We start from the raw sequence: 20,641 nt of genomic DNA, 5'->3' as shown, positions 1-20,641 counted from the left end.
AATGATCCTGATTGTTCCCTTTTTAGACAAATTTTACTTTAGCTATTGAAAGAAGCAGGTCTTATGTTACCAGCTAGTTGAGAGAAGAATTTAAAGAATTTACTTTCGAAGACATATAATGACAATCTGAATCAATTTTGAAACTAGAATGAACCTGGTCGCATAAGAAAAAGTAGTTCAATGAAACACTAGTCATCCATTATCAGTTGTTCAGAAATCCCCTTAGTTTGGCATATGCTCATTTGGGGCATTGTTTCTCATATTCTTTTTTAATTTAATGTGTTCACTAGAAGATTTATAGTACTACTGAGTAAGTTGTAAAATGTATGTTGGGATATTAATAGGAGTTAATGAGGTGGTAGGACTGATAGTCCACCACCAACCAAGTCCTGACCATGATGGCTTGTCAGTTTTACTGTGATTCCTGGCTGAGATCGTACTATGTGTGATGGAAGAACTAAAATGATTTTCTTTGTAATAAATATACATTTTTATTTATATATGAACGGTATAAAAATGAAAATGTTAATTTATATGTTTGCAATGGCACGAGAACATAAATTTAGGTTAGTCTATAACTCCCATGTTGTATTAGAATAATACCAGTTGTTATGTTCTTGTCTTCAGTTTCTCTATTATGCTCTCTGTTTGAATTGCTCTCTGCTGGATTCTAAGCTGACCTCATCCATAAAAGTGTTTTTGTTTGGAATAAAATGAAATAAAATAAAAAATCTGCAAGAAGCCCATAAATCATAAAATCTCTTTGAGATCTCCATTATGCAGTTATTGGCACAAACCAACAAACAATTATTTTTCAGCATCTGCAGTTCCTTCTTGAACAATTATTTCTACTGTTTTCATATGAATTTAATGCATATTTTACAATAATGGGCAATATTGTCTGACCTATTTATGCTAATGCTGTAAAACAGTATTGTTCAGATTGGATCTCGATTTGGCATTGCCATGTCTGCTTTGAAAAAAAATTAATGCCTTTTGCTCACCATGCAAAAGGCATTGTAAAAGATTCCCTAAATAAAATGGTAAAAGTTCTTTAAATTCGAGTTAATTATCAAACAGAATTTATAGTGCTAAACGATGCTTGATAATCCTTCTAACCACACAATGTTTTAAGACATTATAAATATTAACAAAAACATAATTGTGAACCTCCCGACAATTGTTTATTTTAACTTATTTACAGGCCTATACAAGCCAGTTTGTTTCCTTGATTATGTTTGGCCTCATGATGTCTGAGGATCGTATCTCAATGCAGAAAAGGAGAAAGGACATCATTGCTGGACTTCAATTTTTACCAGGTGCTTATCATTGTATATTAAACCGTGCACTGAAATTTAACCAGCCAATAGTTTATTAAATCATTGTCGAGGATTAACTAGCTTTATTTTTTTATTTTACTGTGTTCTTTTGAACCAAGTTTTAACGGTTGTTTGTCTCTATTGGCTCAGCTGGGAAACCATGGACTTTCCTCTTGCTTTTCATCAGTGATCATCTCTTGACCTTCTATCCCAAAATGCCCCAAATCCCAAAGAATTGGGGATTATTCCCTTGAACTAAATTTTGGCCTCCTACTCACCAGTGCCTTGCCATTTCTATCACGTTTGAGGAGGATTCACACCTAAAAGATAAGAACAAGGGGTGAAAATATTTAGATTGGGGATTCAATTATTTTCCCTCAAAAGCTGCCTGACCTACTGAGCATTCCCAGCATTCTTTCAGAGTTCCAGCAACTTTAGTGCTCTGCATCTCCCGGTTCCAGTATTATTTATTTCTTCTATCCCCATTCATCTCCTTCAGATAGATTGGTCATCATCACCATCACTCAACTGGGACCATAACCACTCGCATCAGTCAGTGTCCATTCTATCAAACGTGGGGAATTGCACTGGTAATCTAATGCCATTGCACTTCTGAAGAAGTGTTCTAAAGCATTCACTTTGGGGAATTTGGTAATGAAGGATTATCAATCCATTTTATAGTTTGGGGGGAGGAATTCCTGTCAGTAATTGGGAAATTAAATAGTTTTCCATTGAACCAGGAAATGTTTGAGGCAGAGGAAATTGTGTGACTGTAAAGGAAGAAAAGGCCATTGTGATCAGTTCTATTCTGGGAAAGATCTGGTATAGAACTTCAGGGGAGGTGGGGATGGGGGTGGGAGGGGGGATGAAATATGCTCTTCTTCTGTGGTAAATTTTATATTATTTGGAAACCTGTTTATAATGGCAGTCTTTACGACGTTCTCAAAGTCCAACCGATAGCCATTACTCCTCGGTGATGGTTAGGAGGTATAGTTTACGCACTCACGACACACTTAAGATAGTAAAAACAAATCTTCCAAACGTTGTTTCTTGATCAATTAGTCTTTTATTGAAGTAGTACATAGCAAAGAATTAATCCGCCACTTTCCGTTCTCAATCGTTGTTCCATTCATGTCATATAAATCATATGAAAGTTTCTTCTTGTAAAAGCATGTCATCTCATTAACTTGTGTGTGTCATGATCATGTTGTGTATGATAAAAAACTGTATTCTCACCATCCTTCCGAGACCCAACTGACTCCTAATCTATGAGTCTGCGCTAGTCTCTAAAAATAGACACACGCCTTCTACGTATCAAATCCCACCTACAAAAGTCCAGACAGATAAAAACTAAAATATAAAAAATGTTAGACATGGCTATAATATACTGACTTAAGTTTAATGGCTCCTAGACTTTTTTTTATGAAATATTTGCATGCATATGATAATTGCTCGTTTCTAAGCTTCCCCCAGTCTAGTTTCAGTAAAAAGACTGAATCAAGCACGTGAAACAACTACATTTTATTTTATCAAAAGCGCGGCACAGTTCAACTACTGTACCTATCCCACCGCGGGTTTGATCCTCGTGTCTGCCTGTTCAAGCCCCCCAGGCCTCGCTCAGACAGAAACGCACCAGAGGTTCACGCAGTCCAACGCGCTCTCCCAGAAGATCGATGCTGAGCATCGTGATCACGGACTTTTATATGTCCCGGGACCTCAAGGGGCCGAACCACACGGGGGTGGTCTCTTAATAACCCAATTACAGATATCAATTAACCCCATACATAACAGGCATTCCCCTAACCCAATGATACAACAGTTCAATGCATTGTATTCAAAACGGAGGAAGCCAACCAAGAAACATGTACCCTGATTTACAGAAAACCCAGACAAGGCTCAACACTTCATCCAATCAACACTTGGCAAAGTCAAACTCTGCAACATTATTTACAATTATTTACAATGTGTATGTCTGGTTTGCAGCCATCCAATCCATTCTATGCATTTTGCACCTAATTGACAGGGTTTGCAGATATTCCCATTCTTTGCTTGCAAATTGTATCTAAGCTCCAGACACTCTGGCACCTCTCTACAGCTTGTCCCAGCTCTGCAGAGAGCAACTCCAAATTGACCAAATCTCCCAGCAACCCTGAAATTTTACCCCATTTTGAAGTCCTAGCAGCTCCAATTTAGTCAGGATTAACACATATTGCTTTGGTTGCAGGTCCCTGATGAATATAGATAATTAAATTTGAACTAATATAATTACTGCTATTTTCCTCACAACTGCCCTCATTCATTAACCCGTTGTTATTATTTCCATGCAACTCCTCTTAGATTTGATCAAAGAAGTTCTGTCCTTGGATGAAAAGATTGAACAATTGGCCAAAGAGATGTTCCAGCACAAATCACTCCTAGTCATGGGCCGTGGCTATCATTATGCTACTTGCCTTGAAGGAGCTTTAGTAAGTAGAACCTCAATTTAAAAATCCTTCCTTCTAATTTGTTTAGCAATAAAAATCAAAGGCTGCTATAAATCTGAAATAAAAAATGGAAATGCTCTTGACAATCTGGCAGCATTTGTAGCGAGAAATGGCGTTGATAATCTATTACAAAAGTCATTCATTTGAAAAGACCATTGTGTTATTTAGTTTCTTCACATGTGCTTTTCCCCTTTCAATCCATACCAATGAATTCTTCTGCAAAGCCAAGCTGCATGTTGTTAATTGCTTGGACTGAAACATGGTGGATTTATTTCAAGATAATTTGATAAATGCTAACCCCAGTCTGTTAGGTTAGACAAGCACACCTCTTCAACCCTCACCCTGAACACCTGCGTTCCACAGGGCTGTGTGCTGAGCCCCCTCCTCTACTCCCTCTTCACCTACGACTGCACACCTGTACATGGTACTAACACCATCATCAAGTATGCAGATGATACAACGGTGATTGGCCTCATCAGCAACAACGATGAGTCGGCCTATAGAGAGGAGGTCCAGCTCCTATCAGCATGGTGCGCTGACAACAACCTGGCCCTTAACTCCAAGAAGACCAAGGAGCTCATTGTAGACTTCAGGAAGTCTAGGGGCGGCACGCACACCCCCATCCACATCAACGGGACGGAGGTGGAACGTGTTTCCAGCTTCAGGTTCCTGGGGGTCAACATCTCCGATGACCTCTCTTGGACCCACAATACCTCAACTCTGGTCAAGAAGGCTCACCAGCGTCTCTTCTTCCTGAGGAAACTGAAGAAGGTCCATCTGTCTCCTCAGATTCTGGTGAACTTCTACCGCTGCACCATCGAGAGCATCCTTACCAACTGTATCACAGTATGGTATGGCAACTGCTCTGTCTCCGACCGGAAAGCACTGCAGAGGGTGGTGAAAATTGCCCAACGCATCACCGGTTCCTCGCTCCCCTCCATTGAGTCTGTCCAAAGCAAGCGTTGTCTGCGAAGGGCGCTCAGCATCGCCAAGGACTGCTCTCACCCCAACCATGGACTGTTTACCCTCCTACCATCCGGGAGGGGCTACAGGTCTCTCCGTTGCCAGACCAGCAGGTCCAGGAACAGCTTCTTCCCTGCGGCTGTCACACTACTCAACAATGTACCTCGGTGACTGCCAATCACCCCCCCCCCCGGACACTCCTCTCACAGGAAAAACACTATGACTGTATGCATGTAAATAGATTTATTTATTTATGTCATATTGTATGTCGCTCTTCCAGGGAGATGCTAACTGCATTTTATTGTCTCTGTACTGTACACTGACAATGACAATTAAAGTTGAATCTGAATCTGAATCTGAATATTAAAGAACGTGTGCAGTTAGAACATTGGACAGAGTTGGGATAATGCCATGACTAATAAATTAAGTAGCTATTTCAGTGCTGGAACCAATAGACAATAGACAATAGGTGCAGGAGTAGGCCATTTGGCCCTTCGAGCCAGCACTGCCATTCAATGTGATCATGGCTGATCATCCCCAATCAATACCCCGTTCCTGCCTTCTCCCCACATCCCCTGACTCTGCTATTTTTAAGAACTCTATCTAGCTCTCTCTTGAAAGCATCGAGAGAACCTGCCTCCACCACCCTCTGAGGCAAAGAATTCCACAGACTCACCACTCTCTGAGAGAAAAAGTGTTTCCTCGTCTCTGTTCTAAATGGCTTACTCCTTATTCTTAAACTGTGGCCTCTGGTTCTGGGCTCCCCCAACATCGGGAACATGTTTCCTGCCTCTAGCATGTCTAAGCCCTTAACAATCTTATATATTTCAATGAGATTGCCTCTCATCCTTCTAAACTCCAGAGTGTACAAGCCCAGCTGCTCCATTCTCTCAACATATGACAGTCCCGCAATCCCGGGAATTAACCTTGTAAACCTACGCTGCACTTCCTCAATAGCAAGAATGTCCTTCCTCAAATTAGGGGACCAAAACTGCACACAATACTCCAGGTGTGGTCTCACTAGGGCTCTGTACAACTGCAGAAGGACTTATTTGCTCCTATATTCGACTCCTCTTGTTATAAAGGCCAACATGCCATTCGCTTTCTTCACTGCCTTCTGTACCTGCATGCTTACTTTCATACTAACTACTGTTTAGTTTCCTAATATTGCACAATGGGTACATTCATTTAAATTTAAAACACTGTTAAACAGTGGCAAAGAAGGACCTAAATAACCATCTTGAAGTTTGTAATCTTGCATATTTTGCTAGGTTCCACCTTGCCTCTTTTAAAGTTGAACTTTTTAATGAGTTCCTATTATTTTATTTCCTTGGCTTATAATATTTTTTGTTCATGGTTTTTAATCAATTGCTGAAGACGATGTTATGTTTTTTCCCCTGTGTCCTTCAAATAGATAAAATCCATTTAATAATTGATGTTCCTTTGATCAAAATAGCCAATATATTTTGAAGATTTCTATGTTTATACGTTTTCTTTCCATATATGCTTGTCAGGACATAACATATACTTATTTGATGATTATCAGGGCACAAATTAATTACATTTTTTTCACTTTTTCTGACGCTGATATTTCCATTCTGTTTCATCCTGCTAGGGGCAACTCAATTTTCTCCTTGAAATTGTTTTGAACTTTCAGTCCATTGTTTGGTTATTGCTGATTCCTCATATTTTTTAGATATAAATACATTCTATGTGCCTTACTCGCTGCCAGTCCACTTATTCACCAATAATATAAACTTCTGCCAATACTGTGTTTACCAACTATGTTAGTTTTATTTCAATGTTGTGATGTATGCTAGCTAGGCCCATGTGTAAGGCTGCTTAATTAACCAAGACTGATAAATTTACTATATATTCATGATAGCCCTACATTTTGGGGCATTTCTTGCTCGTTGCCATGCTAGTTGTGGTCATATTTTATGTAGCTGCTCCATATCAATGCCAGTGATTCCATATTGCTTTTTATTTCTAGAGAAGTATTTTAAATTATTTTGGTTTGCTTTATCCCAAGTTGAATATTCTGTTTACGTATTCCGCAAAAGTAGGGAGAAAAATATTGCTCTGATCCCCTTTGCTAAGATTAGGTTACCGTAACTTGTTTTCCAACTCCATTTTGCATCTTTGTATCCTGATACTTAATGTCCTTCGTCACCAAGATGTTAATTAAATCTTCCAGATTTTATTCACTGTACCTTGATGTACGTGACAATAACAAACTAAACTAAAAATGTGGATTTTAAGGGTCCATATCATTTCAAGAAACATTTCAAATTTGCTTTGCATGGGGTAGAAAGAGCTCTGGATTTGTTCATAAGCGCCTGAGCTGTAATTTTTAAAGTGCGTCAGCAACGAGCATAGTTTCCGTGGTGAAGAACATAGTTCATTTGCATCCCTTTTAGTGATTGAATCAAGCCTGGATTGAATCACTCCTCACTCCTCACTCAGCAAGCACTAATGGTATAAGCTACAGTTATGCAATATCTCCTGATAATGTAAATGCTGAGGTATCATTGTGAACTTTAACATTTCTTTATAAAATGGAGTTTGTATTTGAGATGAATTAATCCAAGTGAAATCTCTTTTATTCTGCACAAAACATCAAGCTTATACATTATTTCCTTCCTTATTTTTGTATTCCAGCCCCTTTCAGATGATATTGATTTCAGCAATAGTTAGGGGAGGACACTCTGCTTCTGGTCTGAGTGCAGGTGGATGGGACTAGGGGAAAATAAGTGTTCGGCACGGACTTGAAGGGCCGAGATGGCCTGTTTCGGTGCTGTAATTGTTATATGGTTATATGGTTGCTTTTTATCTGTACTTTATAGCTGCAGTGATTATGGTGTAAATGACACAAATCCTAATTATTTTCCATTGCGACAAATCACTTACAAAAATACTTCTTCCCGAATTGAAGCAAGTGACTTCTTCTTTCCTCGCTTTAAACTCCCAGGTGGCGTGCTTTTTGCTCACTCATTTAGTCTATAACTGTTTTATAATTACTTATTGCATCACACAACTTAATTTGCCTGTTAGTCTGCAAGTTTATGTACATCTATCGTGGAGTCTTGAATGTATTGATGAAAATGGCTACAAAGTATTTATTGGTTTTAGTAAAAGGGACATAAATTACTGGAGTAATTCAATGGGTCAGGAGATTATGCACAGGTAACTTTTCGGTTCTAGTCCCTTCTTCAGACTGATTATGGTGGGGCGTGAAGAAAGCGGGGAGAGGGGAGGGGCAGGACAAAGCCCGGTAAGTGATAGGTGGGTGCAGGTGAGGAGGGTGTTTGACAGGTAGATGGTGGGACAAAGGTCAGAGATGAAAACACAAAAAGGTGTGAGATAAGGATAGAAGAGTTGCAAATTGTGAAACCGGAAGAAGGAATGTAGGTTGAGGGATAGGGAAAAATTGGTGCAAGGCCGGGTGGGGTAAAGGTGAAAGAAGGGGGAGGGGAAAAGAAAAAAAGTGTGGGGAGTTGGGGAGGGGGGTTCAACAGTTGCTTGAAATTGGAAAATTAAGTTTTCATCCTGTGGAGTTGTAAGTTACCCAAGCGGTGATATTCCTCCAGTTTGCATATGGCCTCACTCTTGGCAATGGTAGAGAGTTAGGAAAGAAGGGTCAGTATGGGAAGAGGAGTTCAAATGGTTAGCAAACGGTAGATCCAGTAGGCCTTTGGCACCTGTGCAGATCTCATTTCATAATTTTTACCACGATCATCCACTCTGCCCTCCGATTCACTTGGATTATCTCTCTCTCCTCTCTTGATCTCTCTGTCCCTATCACAGGGGACAGACTATAGACTGACATTTACTACAAACCCAACAACTCCCACAGTTCAGTCTGAAGAAGGGCCTTGACCCGAAACGTCACCCATTCCTTCTCTTCATAGATGCTGCCTCACCCGCTGAGTTACTCCAGCATTTTGTGTCTAACTTTGTCACTCCCACAGTTATCTGGACTACACCTCTTCCCACCTTGCCTTTTGCAAAGATGAGGCTTTTCATTCTAAGGCATCCAAGATGTCCTCATTCTTTAGCGAATGTGGTTTTCCACCTGCTGTAATAAATGAATCCCTCACCCGCACCTCCTCTGAGTCCCGTAGTTCTGCTCTGGCTCACCCTCCCCCCAGATGGAACAAGGATAGAGTTCCCCTGGACCTCGCTTTTCAACCCACCAGTCCATCCAGGTGAGACAGTGGTTCATGTGTACATCCTCTAACCTCACCTACTGCATCTGGTGTTCCCGAAGTGACCTCCATTACATCGCTGAGACCATGTGTGGACTTGGCGACCGTTTTACCCAACACTTGTGCTCAGTCCGCCAATGCCCACTGAACCCCACTGCCTCTTTTTCCCCCCCACCTCACCTCTCTTCCATGTGCCTGGACTCACACCTAATTTGCCCCTTCCCCACTCCCTCTCCCCCCCCTCCACCCCCCCCTCCACCCCCCCACTCCCCATTCACTTACATCCCGTCCCCTGGCTACATAATTTGCAACTCTTCTATCCTTATCTCACACCTTTTTGTCTTCTCATCTTTGGCTTTTGCTAACCATCTGCCTATCAAAATCCCCCCTCACCTATATCCACCTATCCCTTGCCAGGCTTTCCCCTGCCCCTCTTCCCTTCCAGCTTTCTTCCCCCCTTCATCTCCCCTCCCTCCCCCTTCTTCCTCCCTCTCCCCCCCCCCCCTCCCCCACTGCAATCACTGAAGAAGGGACCCAACCTGAAACGTCATCAATCCATGTTCTCGAAAGATACTGATTGACTCACTGAGTTACTCCAGCCCTTTATATCTTTTTGGTAAACTAGCATTTGCTGTTCGTTATTAATCGTAAGTATTAATTGCCGCTTGATTGTGTGTCGGCGTCAGAAATGTGGCAACTCTTTGTGTACTGCCTCGAAGAAGTTTGCTGCATAATTTTAACAGATTGTTTACAATAACAATTTAATTGTACCAAGGTACTTGTGACAATAAAGTATAATTGAATCATTGAATTGAAAAAGCTATTCGAGCCTAATTATAGGGGTCTTCAGGAATAAGAATACTTTATTGTCACATGTGACAAGGCACAGTGAGATTCGTTGCTTGCATACACAATGTATACAAATAGCCGCCACCTCCGGAGCGGACAAAGTTACAAAGCAGGCCGGCTCCCCCTTTTGTCCACCCCCCGCCCCCACAGCGGTTCCCCCATGTCGGGTCCCCATTGTCCTTTGTCAAGGGCAGTAGGACACCTATTGTCCATTGTCTCCCCCCATCTCCCTCACGGCGGTCCCCCCACGCCTGATCCTCGATTGTTCTTCCCCCTGCCTCACGGTGGCCCTCCATACTCTCATCGACCGTCGATTGCGGGTCAACCCACGAGGCATCGTTGCCATCGCCTCACCACCACCCAGGCACCATCGTCGCGAGGCTTTGCTGCTGAGGCCTCACCGCTGTCGACACCCCACTTCACGCCTCCGTGGTGCCGACTCTGGCCCCAGCCATGGGCTATGTTAGCCGCTTCACCCGACCTGGGTTTCTATGCGGCGATCCAGGAGGCATCGAGATTGCGGTGCCTCAATAAAGGTCTCCGTCCGCGTTCCCAGTCCACAACCGTGGTCCGTCGGGAAGCCTTCTGCCCGCGCGAGGCCCATCATAATATTGATTGTAGATCTCTGAACATTAATTAGCTTTTTCATTATCTTGATAGAAAATCAAAGAAATCACTTACATGCATTCTGAAGGGATCCTGGCTGGAGAGTTGAAACATGGCCCTTTAGCTTTAATTGATAAGCTGATGCCTGTTATAATGATTGTCATGAGAGATTCAAGCTACACGAAGTGTCAGAACGCAATGCAACAGGTCACTGCACGACAGGTAGACAATACTTGTTTTTATTTTCTAGTGCATCTGATATTGTATTAGATGTTGCAGTATTAATCATTGTGATATATGTTACTCAACTGCAAGTTAATGAGGAGATGAATTCTAACTTTCCGATAAGGTCTATCATAAATAACCAAAAATAATTAGATAGTGCCTGTAGAGAGATACTGACAGACAGACATTGTTACAGAGGAATTATAGGCAATGAAAGAACAAAACAAAGGTCTGTGGGAAGTGGACAGTCGATGAGAGTATGGAGGGCCACTGTGTGGGAGGGGGAAGAACAATGGAGGATCAGGCATGGGGGGACCACTGTGAGGGAGGTGGAGATGTTGAACAACAATTCATGATAGTTTAAAGCAAAATGATATTGGGATTTAAATTAACAAACGGTAGGCCTGGAAAGAATCCTAATGGAGATAGGAAGTGAATTGAGTCAATTCTGAGTCCGGAACGCTACATTGCACCTGGTCAAAACATTAAATAGTGTTTCTCAAGCTTCTATATAGCCTCATTTAAATATTAGAGGGAGCAAGGGTGGAAGAATCAGAGCGGGAATGGATGGAGAACCAAGAATTTCAGATGCTGTACAAAGATGGTACTTTTGTTCAAATCATTTAAAATGAAGATGTTTTTTGAAATTGCAGCTGCAGAAGCATCAATTGCATTTGTAGCTAATGGCTGCTGTGAACAGAGCAGCTGACAACTAGGGAAAGTCCATGTGACAACTTGGAAAGACCCCACTGGAGCTATTATGAGTTAGCACTTCATTGCAACAGAGGCGTAGATTGTAAACAGTCTCGCTAAAAAGCTACGACAAATAAAAGAAAGATACCCCTTTAGAGCTACCCACGGCTACCGACCATGGAATGGAAAAGACCGAGTAGGATTAGCGCATCAATGAAGGAAAACGGCTCTGTGGTAGAGGGAAAGAAGCTCCAGGTCTGTTCTTGTGGTTGGCAGAAAGTAACAACAGCAAAGGGCCTCAGAATTCATCAGGGAAAGAAGAAGTGCTTGTTAGAGGGAGTGCAGGGAAATCGCATTGAGCAGTACTTCTTGTGAAGTCAGTCGAGTGAAGTCCAGCAATGGGTAGAAAACCACAGTTCGCAGGATATCATTACCCCTGTTGCTGATGAGGGAACAAATTCTGTAGAGGGGGATGTAGGTGGTGTTTAGGTTAATCTGCAAGTCGGGGAGAAGAACGGTGGGCTGAAACCTAGAGTTAAATGGCCTTGGGCAAGTGAAAGGAATGAATGGAGAAACTCTTAATATAGATTTGGTAAAGGGGTTAGAGAGTCTGAAAGGGACAGTGGAAAACAAGTTAGATGAGATGGGAGAGTTTATCAATATGGTGCGGACAGGTTTGGTGTTATTGAGATAAAGAAGGTGCAGGCTCTGCTGGTGTTTACATCTAGATGAGAGAGAGAGAGAAATCAAGAGATTAGTGAAGGAGAGGAGACAGTTGAGAAAACAGTGGAGAAAGGCTACAGTTGATGAGAGAGAGGGAATTAATGTTTAGCAAGAAGAATTAAGAAATCTGTTAGCATTATTGAGGAGGGCAGCAGAACACCTTTGGAGAAAGGGAAAGAAGAAGGAGCGAGTCAGGCCAGCATTTTATAGAGATCCATTTAATTTTTTTAAAGAATGTTTAGTCAAAAAGTGGAAAGTTCAATGCTTCAAAGGAAGAGTTAGAGGAATATTCAAAAAGGACATACTTGGATCTAGAATAGAAAAGGGAAATGGTTTTCCCTCCAGATACTGTATACCACTCTTAGGAGAGATAGAGTATACATTAGATGTTTTGCCACCAAAGTGGAAGGAAGTGGAAGCCGTAATAAGACGTGCAAAGGCTTCTTCGGCACCAGGGCCGAATGGAGTCCCTTACTGGGTATATAAAAATGCACCTGACGTGCTCAGATTCTTGTGGATAGTTTGGGAGAAGCAGGTCATAACAAGCGTACAGCAGGGGGAATTTTCATTCCCAAGGAGAAAGAGTCTTTTAGGCCTATATGTCTCCTAAATGTAGAAGACAAGATTTTCTTTAGCATAGTGGCACAGAGGCTGGCAAGTTATTTAGAAAGGAACAGGTTAACAGATGCCACGGTGCAGAAAGCGGGAATCCCAAGTTTTGCAGGTTGCTTAGAACACATTAGTGAAATATGGCACCAGATTCAGACAGCCAAGCTCGAGAGAAGAGATTTGCTTGTAGTGTTTTTGGACCTGGCAAATGCATTTGGATGTGTGCCACATATTCTTAATTGGAGTGCTTTTGATTTAGTTAGAGTTACAGGATCAATAATAAATGTATTGAAAGCATATTTCCAAGATGTCCAAATGTGTTTTAGTACAGCAGACTTTACAACAGCATGGCAGAGACTAGAGATGGGCGATGGAGTTAGTGATTAGGGCATCATGGTGGGTCGTTGGCGGGGAGAGACGGCAGGACTGGCTGCGCCTCCCTCCAATCAGGGCCTTTTTGGATGATATGACCTTGGTGACCACAACAGGAGCTTGTACATGAAGATTGTTGGAGAAGATAAATGCTAATCTTAAATGGGCTAGATTGAAGATTAAGCCTAGTAAATCAGTGTATTTCTTTGGCAAGAGGAAAGGTTGTAGAGAAAAAGTTCTGTGTAGATGAAGAAGAAATCCTGTCTATAATGGAGAAACCAGTTAAAAGTTTGGGTAGATGATATAACAGAAAGTTGGATTACACTGAACAGGATGTTACTGTTCTGGATGTTACTGACGGGTAAGAAAGGATAGAGAAGTCAGGGATTCAGGTAAGTTGAAGTGTGGTGTTTGCAGTTTGGGCTATTCCCTAGGTTGATGTGGCCATTGACAGTATATGAGGTGCCAATTTCTAAGGTGGAAAGGTTAGAGAGATTGGTTAGTTCATATATTAGGAAATGATTAGGAGTTCCACGGTGAGTTAGTAATGTGGCTTTATATGGGAAAGATATTCTCCATTTACCATTGTTTAGCCTAACAGAGGAGTTTAAGTGTGCTCAGGTGCGGTCAGGTCAGGTCGGGGGGATTTCCCCCCGCCACGGGTACCATGTAATCCCGTGCTACCTGCTTCATGGTCAGATAGTTGGCGACTAAACCGTCTCCCCCACCTGGTTTGCCAGGTGAGGAGGGGGGTGTGGACCCCCAGCAGGACCAAAAACAAGACCGGTCAAAGAGCAGATGAGCTCCTAGTGAGCCAACGACCATCCACACTTCAGTAGAAGTTACGATCACTGTCATACACAGCATTGTAAGGCACCGTGCCCGTTGCTGTTTTCAACGATGATGAAGGTGAGGTTAGAGTTGCAATTATCAGGGAGTAAGGATTCTTTAGTTAGTAATCTGGTGCCAAGTGGAACTCAAAGCAGGCAGTAGAAGAAGCATAAGCAGCTCTGAGACATACAGACATTTTTGGTAGGGTGCAGCAAGGGCTCAGGGCTTAGGGCTCAGCACAGGGAAATCAATGTGTAGTTAGGCAGGTCCCCAACAGAGAGGAGGAAACTGGTTGTAGAACAGGTACAGTGGATGAACTGGGAAAGTGTAGAAAAGAAGAGGTTTAGCTGGAGGGACCTGTGGTGTATGGAGGCGGGCCATGTAAGTTTCCTTATCAGGGCTATTTATGATGTGCTGCCATCACCGCAGACCCTCAAACAATGGGTTGGAGGGGACCCGGCGTGTCCCTTGTGTTCAGAAGTGGCAACGTTGAGGCATATTTTATCAGGATGTAGGATTCATCTTTCTCAGGGTCTGTATACTTGGCGGCATAACCAGGTCTTGAAGTGCATAGCTGCAGTGATTGAGAGGAGGAGAGTACATTCAGTAGGCATCAGGACTGGGAATGCAGAAATTCATTTTGTCCATGAGAGAAATTTAGAGGAGGAAAGTTTGCAGCTAGGTATGAGTCAGGCCAGTTACGGGGAGCCAATGATTGGGAGATGCGGGTAGATTTAGGAGGAAAGCTTGTTGTTCCGCAGGAAATAATTACTACTTGTTTGAGGCCTGATATAGTGCTGTGGTCAGTTGGTCAGCAGATAGTTTATTTTATAGAACTGACGGTGCCTTGGGAGAACTTAGTGATGAGGCTTATGAAAGGAAAAGGCTTAGATACGTTGCATTGGCAGCAGAAGTTGAGCAACGATGATGGAGAGTAAGGGAACGTCCGGTAGAGGTGGGTTGTAGAGGTTTCATAGCGAGATCGACCACGACGCTATTTGGAGAGCTAGGAATTCGCGGACGGAGTTGGCGTCAGGCTGTAAAGCAAACAGAGGCAGCAGAGCAAGGCAGTAGGTAGATTTGGTGGAGAAGAAATTGTGTCAGTTGGGGGAGAGAAAGAAAACTTATGACATGCTGGATGTGTATTTCTTTGTAATTGTAGTCTGAGCAAGGTGGGGTGGTGGGGGTGTTCTGGGATGCCAGAACCAACTGTTGAGCCTTCCCGAGGTGTCATGGGCCTGACTCAACAAAACACCAATGAAGGGAGGTGCCCACTTGTTAACGCCAATGATATACTTACATCTACAGGATTAGTTTTTTTTAAAGAGCTAATTAATATGTAGTTATCTGTTTTGTGTTTTTTTTGCATGTGAAGTCATTTATTGTAAATTGGTGTATTTAGTTAGATAATACTTTGGTTTTGGGCTTGGTTTTCTGTTGAGCGCTTATCCTGGAGTTATAGCATGAGTACTTTGTGTTTTAATTTGTAATGTTTTACGGAATTCGAATTGGGACTTGTTCGCATGTTCTCATGTTATCTGAGAAATTAATATCACCCATGCTTACTTGGTGTTTTGAAAATACTTTGTCTGAATTGCATGGACAGAAAAGTCCCATGCAATGTACAAGTTCCAATTCAAATTCTGCATACATTACAAATTAAAACACAAAGTACTTGTGCTATAACTCCAGGATATCTGGGTGCAAATGCAAATACACAGAATATTTTAACAGTTCTACTTCTGGGTCCTCAAGATATTGCATTTTAACCTAAAAATTTAACTAGAAATTTTTGTTTGTGTCACAAATAAATTTCTAATGCCACTTCTATCTGCTTCCTTTTTAGGGCCGTCCAATAGTACTCTGTGTAAAGAATGACGAGGAGAGCAAGAAATTTGCTTACAGATCTATTGAAATTCCACATTCAGTTGACTGTTTACAGGGTATTTTAACTGTAATACCTCTTCAACTTCTGTCATTCCACTTGGCTGTTCTTCGAGGATATGATGTGAGTTCATTTTACATCTTGAGATGTACTTAAAGTGAAAGTATCCAAATATTTTTAAATATCAAGCTTTTCAAAATACCATTCATTTAAAAGCTTAAATTGGATTATAAACGGTTTCTGCTTTATATATCAGCCATTAAATAGTTTATTTTATGTACTTGAATTAAAATGTGGTGGGAGAGACATACTCTAGACCAGTGATTCCCAACCTGGGGCCATGGCAAATTTCAGGGGGGCCACAGAAAAATTTGGGGATTTAGGGGACCACAGGTTCAATTTCCGCTAATAATGTCGGGGGGGCTACATAAAAATTAAAGAGCCCAATTACAGAGCCCATGAACTAAAAAAGGTTGGGAACCACTGCTCTAGACTCTCAAAATGGCTTCTGAGAAAGATTGCTAGAATTATTCATGTATGTTGAAGATGTCGCAGAAGCCACTTGGACAGATTAATGGGCCGTAAAGATTTAGAGGATTAGGGGTCAAAAGCGGGCAGATAGGACTAACTTAGATGGGGCATCTCAGGTGGCATGGACAAATTGTGCAAAATAGTCTGTTGGCATGCTGTGTGACTCTGACTAAGAGATAATGATGGTAATGGCAGGTTTAGAGTTAGCCCATTGAACAGTCATGTTAGTTTCACAAATGTTCATGAACAGGAAGTTGTGGTGAAACAAACATTTCATTTAGATGTTCGTGGACAATTTAGAACAACAAAAGAAGCTTATTTCTCTCTTCACTCTTTTCCCCCACCTTCAATGAGAACCACATGTTGTAGTTAGGAACTCCCAGATAATGTTGGTCGTTTATCAACTTAAGTCCTTTAATCATCCTATCTGGTATAATGGACAGAGAAATTAGTAGAACTGAGAGATGACATCATCCTGCTTCTTCTTAACATAATTCATTGGCTTGGAAGTTGCACACTATCGATGACAAAGATTTCAGGGTTCCTCAGTCTTGTACTGTTGATGTTAGTTTCTCCATAGCAGGAAAGAAAATGTTTATGAGGTGATCATTAACTACATTTAATGTCTTATTTTAGGTTGACTTTCCTCGAAACCTGGCCAAGTCAGTCACTGTTGAATGAAGATCTGAATACCTTGCCCATTGAAGTTTGATGTCAGATCATCCTTCAAAATTCTCTTTTGGTTAACATTTCTTCTGGTGAAATATGAAGTTTATAATTTATCTCACTGGGGTTTCATCAATTAGACTATATGCATATTTAATGTAAATCAAATGATATAATATACTGTAACTGGGATACTACTTTAAGTGCCTCTATGGTAACTACATCTTGTAGTTACACGGTGGCGCCTTGCGGCAGCGGCCCCTGCAGTCCGTCTGTCCTTTTTTTTTAAATTGTCCCGTTCAATGTGTAGTTTGCTGTGGTTTTTATATTGTTTTTGACTGTGTATGTGAGGGGGCGGGAGGGGGGGAGGTGGGGGAAACTTTTAAGTCTCTTCCCTGCACGGAGGGCCTAGCACCGTGGAGCGCCCCCCAGCCGGAACGACCTGCTGGCCGGCCTCGGAGCGTGGGGAGCTGAGGTGGCGCGTGGCTGCGACCAGACTTCGGAGGCTCCAGCTGCAGGCCTGTGGACGGTGACATCAGGAGCTCGCGGGTCCCTGGTGGGAGACCGCTTTTCGGAGTTCCCGCGGCGGCAGCGTCTCCCGCCCGAGTTGCGGGGGTGAAAACAACCCCGGGGACTGACATCGCCCGGTGCGGCTTTAACGGCCGCGGGACTTGCCATCGCCCGCCGGAGGCTCCAACATTAAGACCCGGAGCAGGGCCTTACATCGCCGGCGCACCCTTAACGGCCGCGGGACTTACCATCGCCCGCCGGGGGCTTTAACATCGGGAGAGGATGGAGAGCAGGGGAGAGGCAAGACTTTGACTTCCATCACAGTGAGGAGGAGATTCACTGTGATGGATGTCTGTGTGAATTGAGTTGGTTGTGTGTCTTGTAAAATTGTTTCTTTTTGTTGTATGGCTGCAGAAACCAAAGTTCCTAACGGAAAAAATAAAGCTTGTTGAATTGAATAGCTATCTTGATTTAAAAGTTTGGAAGAAGTTGATGTTTACAGAAGCTGCATAGAATGGATACATGCAAAAGTGCAATATTAATAGCTAAGATAATCAAATATAATACCTTTTAATTGTAGCCATTTTTAATATTATGCTTTTTAGATTATTTATGATTTTTACAAAGAATCCCTCTCAAATTTTATGTTTGAATATGCCTGTACTTATCATGTTTACTGAAATTGTATTTTATTAATTTTATATATATCTAAGGGGATTTGTTTTAAGTTTGAATTAAGTAAAGAAGCAAGGATGAAGTTTGTTTGCAGTCATATGTTCATGTGCTTATGATCCACCTTATAGCTAATGTTAAAACAATGAAGATGTGAATCGTATATATGTATTTTTTGTTTGGTATTGGCTTACAAACAGAATAAATCATTTAACTATGATGTGTTTGTTTAGCATTCAAAATGCATAAGTTGTAAGTTGGTTCAGAATGCTGCTGCTCGCCTTTTAACTGGAACTCGAAAGAGGGAGCACATAACACCAGTTCTGGCCTCCCTCCACTGGCTCCCGGTGCACTCTCGAGTTCATTTTAAAATTCTGTTATTTGTTTTTAAACCTCTGAATGGGCTCGCCCCGCCTTACCTCTCTGAGCTGCTCCACCCATACGCTCCTGCCCAGTCCCTCAGGTCAGCTGATCAGCTGCTCCTGGAGGTACCGAGGTCTATGCAGAAGCTCAGAGGGGATAGAACCTTCTCTGTTGCTGCTCCGGCACTCTGGAACGCTCTGTCGTTGCACGTCAGACAGGCCCCCTCACTGTCCATCTTCAAAGCCAGTGTTAAAACACATTTATACTCCCTGGTTTTTGACCATGCATGAGACTTTGCTCCTGTTTTTAGTGTTTTTAATATTTCTTTATTTTGAATATCTTTACTTACTCCATCTTTTAATTGTTATTATTGGTGTGTATTAACTTTTTTTGTCAATGATTAGTGATGTACAGCACTTTGTTGCAACTATGATTGTTTTTAAAGTGCTCTATAAATAAAATTATTATTATTATTATTATTATTATTATTATTAAACTAGGAACTGTCATTTTGACCTAAACTCAACCCTCGACAGTTACCTTTTGGTTCTCTGTCTCAGATTTGATCATCTCTATGGTTACATTTCCACTGAGCGTTTGGCTAGTGGAGTTTAACAAATCTAAACCTAACAGAAAATGAGTGTTGCTCAAGTTTGAAATTTTGAAACGGGATCGATAGCATTTTGTGTAACTTGGTGTAGATATCCATAATTCTGCAATACTGATTTTAACCCAGTTTGAGAATATTACATGATTTATTAGTTTATGCTCAAACCCAGTATAATTCAACTTAACATGAAGGAATGGACTTTCAATTTCTCTAGTTGATATGAAATAGCTTCCATATCAGCAAGGAATTTTACTTTCCTCAAGTCTTTGGGAGGTGGAAGTTGGATTAATATATTGAACTAGACTAAGTGGGACCCGTTGGGTCCCATGTTCACACGGGAGGGCTGGTCCCCTGATGCAATATTCCACCTCTCCATCAATTCCAATATTGGTGGCCAGTGGGGGGGCTTTCTGGAGTGCTGGTATGGGTTCTTGGGGTGGCAGCTCAGTCCCTCAAGCCTGATCTGCTGGCAGCTCACTTATGACTGGTGGGCTGGCAGTTGACTCATGACTATTCCTTGAAATTCCATTTCAAGCAGGGTGCAAGTCCACCAAATTCAAATCCATGTTCCTACCATTTCAAGCAGGGTTCAAGGCCACGAAATTCAAGTGCAGTTTCCAACCACTTCAAGCAGGGTGCAAGGCCACCGAATTCAAGTGCAGTTTCATACCACTTCAAGCTGGATCCAAGGCCACCAAATACAAGTGCAGTTTCATACCACTTTCAGCAGTTGCAAGGCCACCAAATTCAGTGCAGTTTTATTCCACTTCAAGCAGGGTCCAAGGCCACCAAATTCAAATGCAGCTTCATACCTATGCAGGGTGAAACCACCATAAAACCACACAAAACACCAAACTCACAGTTCAGTAGACATTCAGTGTGTTCAGTTGATTCACAGCTCAGACAGAGTCATGACCTCTCCCTCCCCCATCATGCAGAGACTGAGCCACACCCACACTTCTGGGTTTTATAACCCCTCCCACCGGAAAAGGTGTGGCTTTCAGGGCGTGATTGACAGGAGAGAGATTCTTAACATTTTTTAAACACTAATAACACTTTTATTTTTCATTGCTGGGAAGAATTCTCTGCACCTGCTCAGCGGAGGGGGGACTGAGTAAGATGGCCAAAAATCACAGCCGTAAGTGTAGCGATTTATCTAAAATCAATATACAGTGCAAACAGGAAGTAAGTGCATTTGCAGTAGTGCCTTTTAACTTCAAGCCAAAGCACCCAAGCCGCCATTTGCAGTAAGTAGTGCCTTACAACCTCAAGCCAAAGCACCCAAGCCACCATGTGCAGTAAGTAGTGCCTTTCAACTTCAAGCCAAAGCACCCAAAACAACCATTTGCAGGCAGTGCCTTTTTACTTCAATCAAACCATATTTTCATTTTCAAACCACATTAAGGATACTCAGTTGTGTAGACATTTGTTCAGTGTCATTCAGAGCTCAGAGAGACGTGACCCTTGGCTTCAACCATCTTGCAGAGAGTGAGTGAGGCACACCACTTCCTGGTTTTATAGTC

At 42.0% G+C, this 20,641-nt stretch overlaps 1 protein-coding gene across 2 annotated transcripts in view; it reads left to right on the top strand.

Moving 5' to 3' along the window:
* The window catches only part of LOC116978328 (glutamine--fructose-6-phosphate aminotransferase [isomerizing] 2-like), a 53,858-nt gene extending 35,493 nt beyond the window's left edge, over nt 1–18,365 (top strand). Inside the window, exons 15-20 of one of the 2 annotated variants that reach the window (XR_004413436.1) lie at nt 1,205–1,319; nt 3,657–3,784; nt 10,483–10,650; nt 15,728–15,889; nt 16,934–17,193; nt 17,935–18,365. Coding sequence is in view for 1 of the 2 variants with exons in the window: in XM_033029412.1 (XP_032885303.1) it covers nt 1,205–1,319; nt 3,657–3,784; nt 10,483–10,650; nt 15,728–15,889; nt 16,934–16,978 (618 nt within the window). In the remaining variant the exon portion in view is untranslated. Of the gene's footprint in view, nt 1–1,204; nt 1,320–3,656; nt 3,785–10,482; nt 10,651–15,727; nt 15,890–16,933; nt 17,246–17,934 lie in introns of those variants that run through there. The other variant, XM_033029412.1, reaches the window with a different exon arrangement.
* The last annotated feature ends 2,276 nt before the right edge of the window (nt 18,366–20,641 follow it).

The sequence above is a fragment of the Amblyraja radiata genome, chromosome 11, assembly GCF_010909765.2.
Source record: "Amblyraja radiata isolate CabotCenter1 chromosome 11, sAmbRad1.1.pri, whole genome shotgun sequence".
NCBI lineage: Eukaryota > Metazoa > Chordata > Chondrichthyes > Rajiformes > Rajidae > Amblyraja > Amblyraja radiata.
This window is presented reverse-complemented; position numbering and strand designations above follow the sequence as displayed.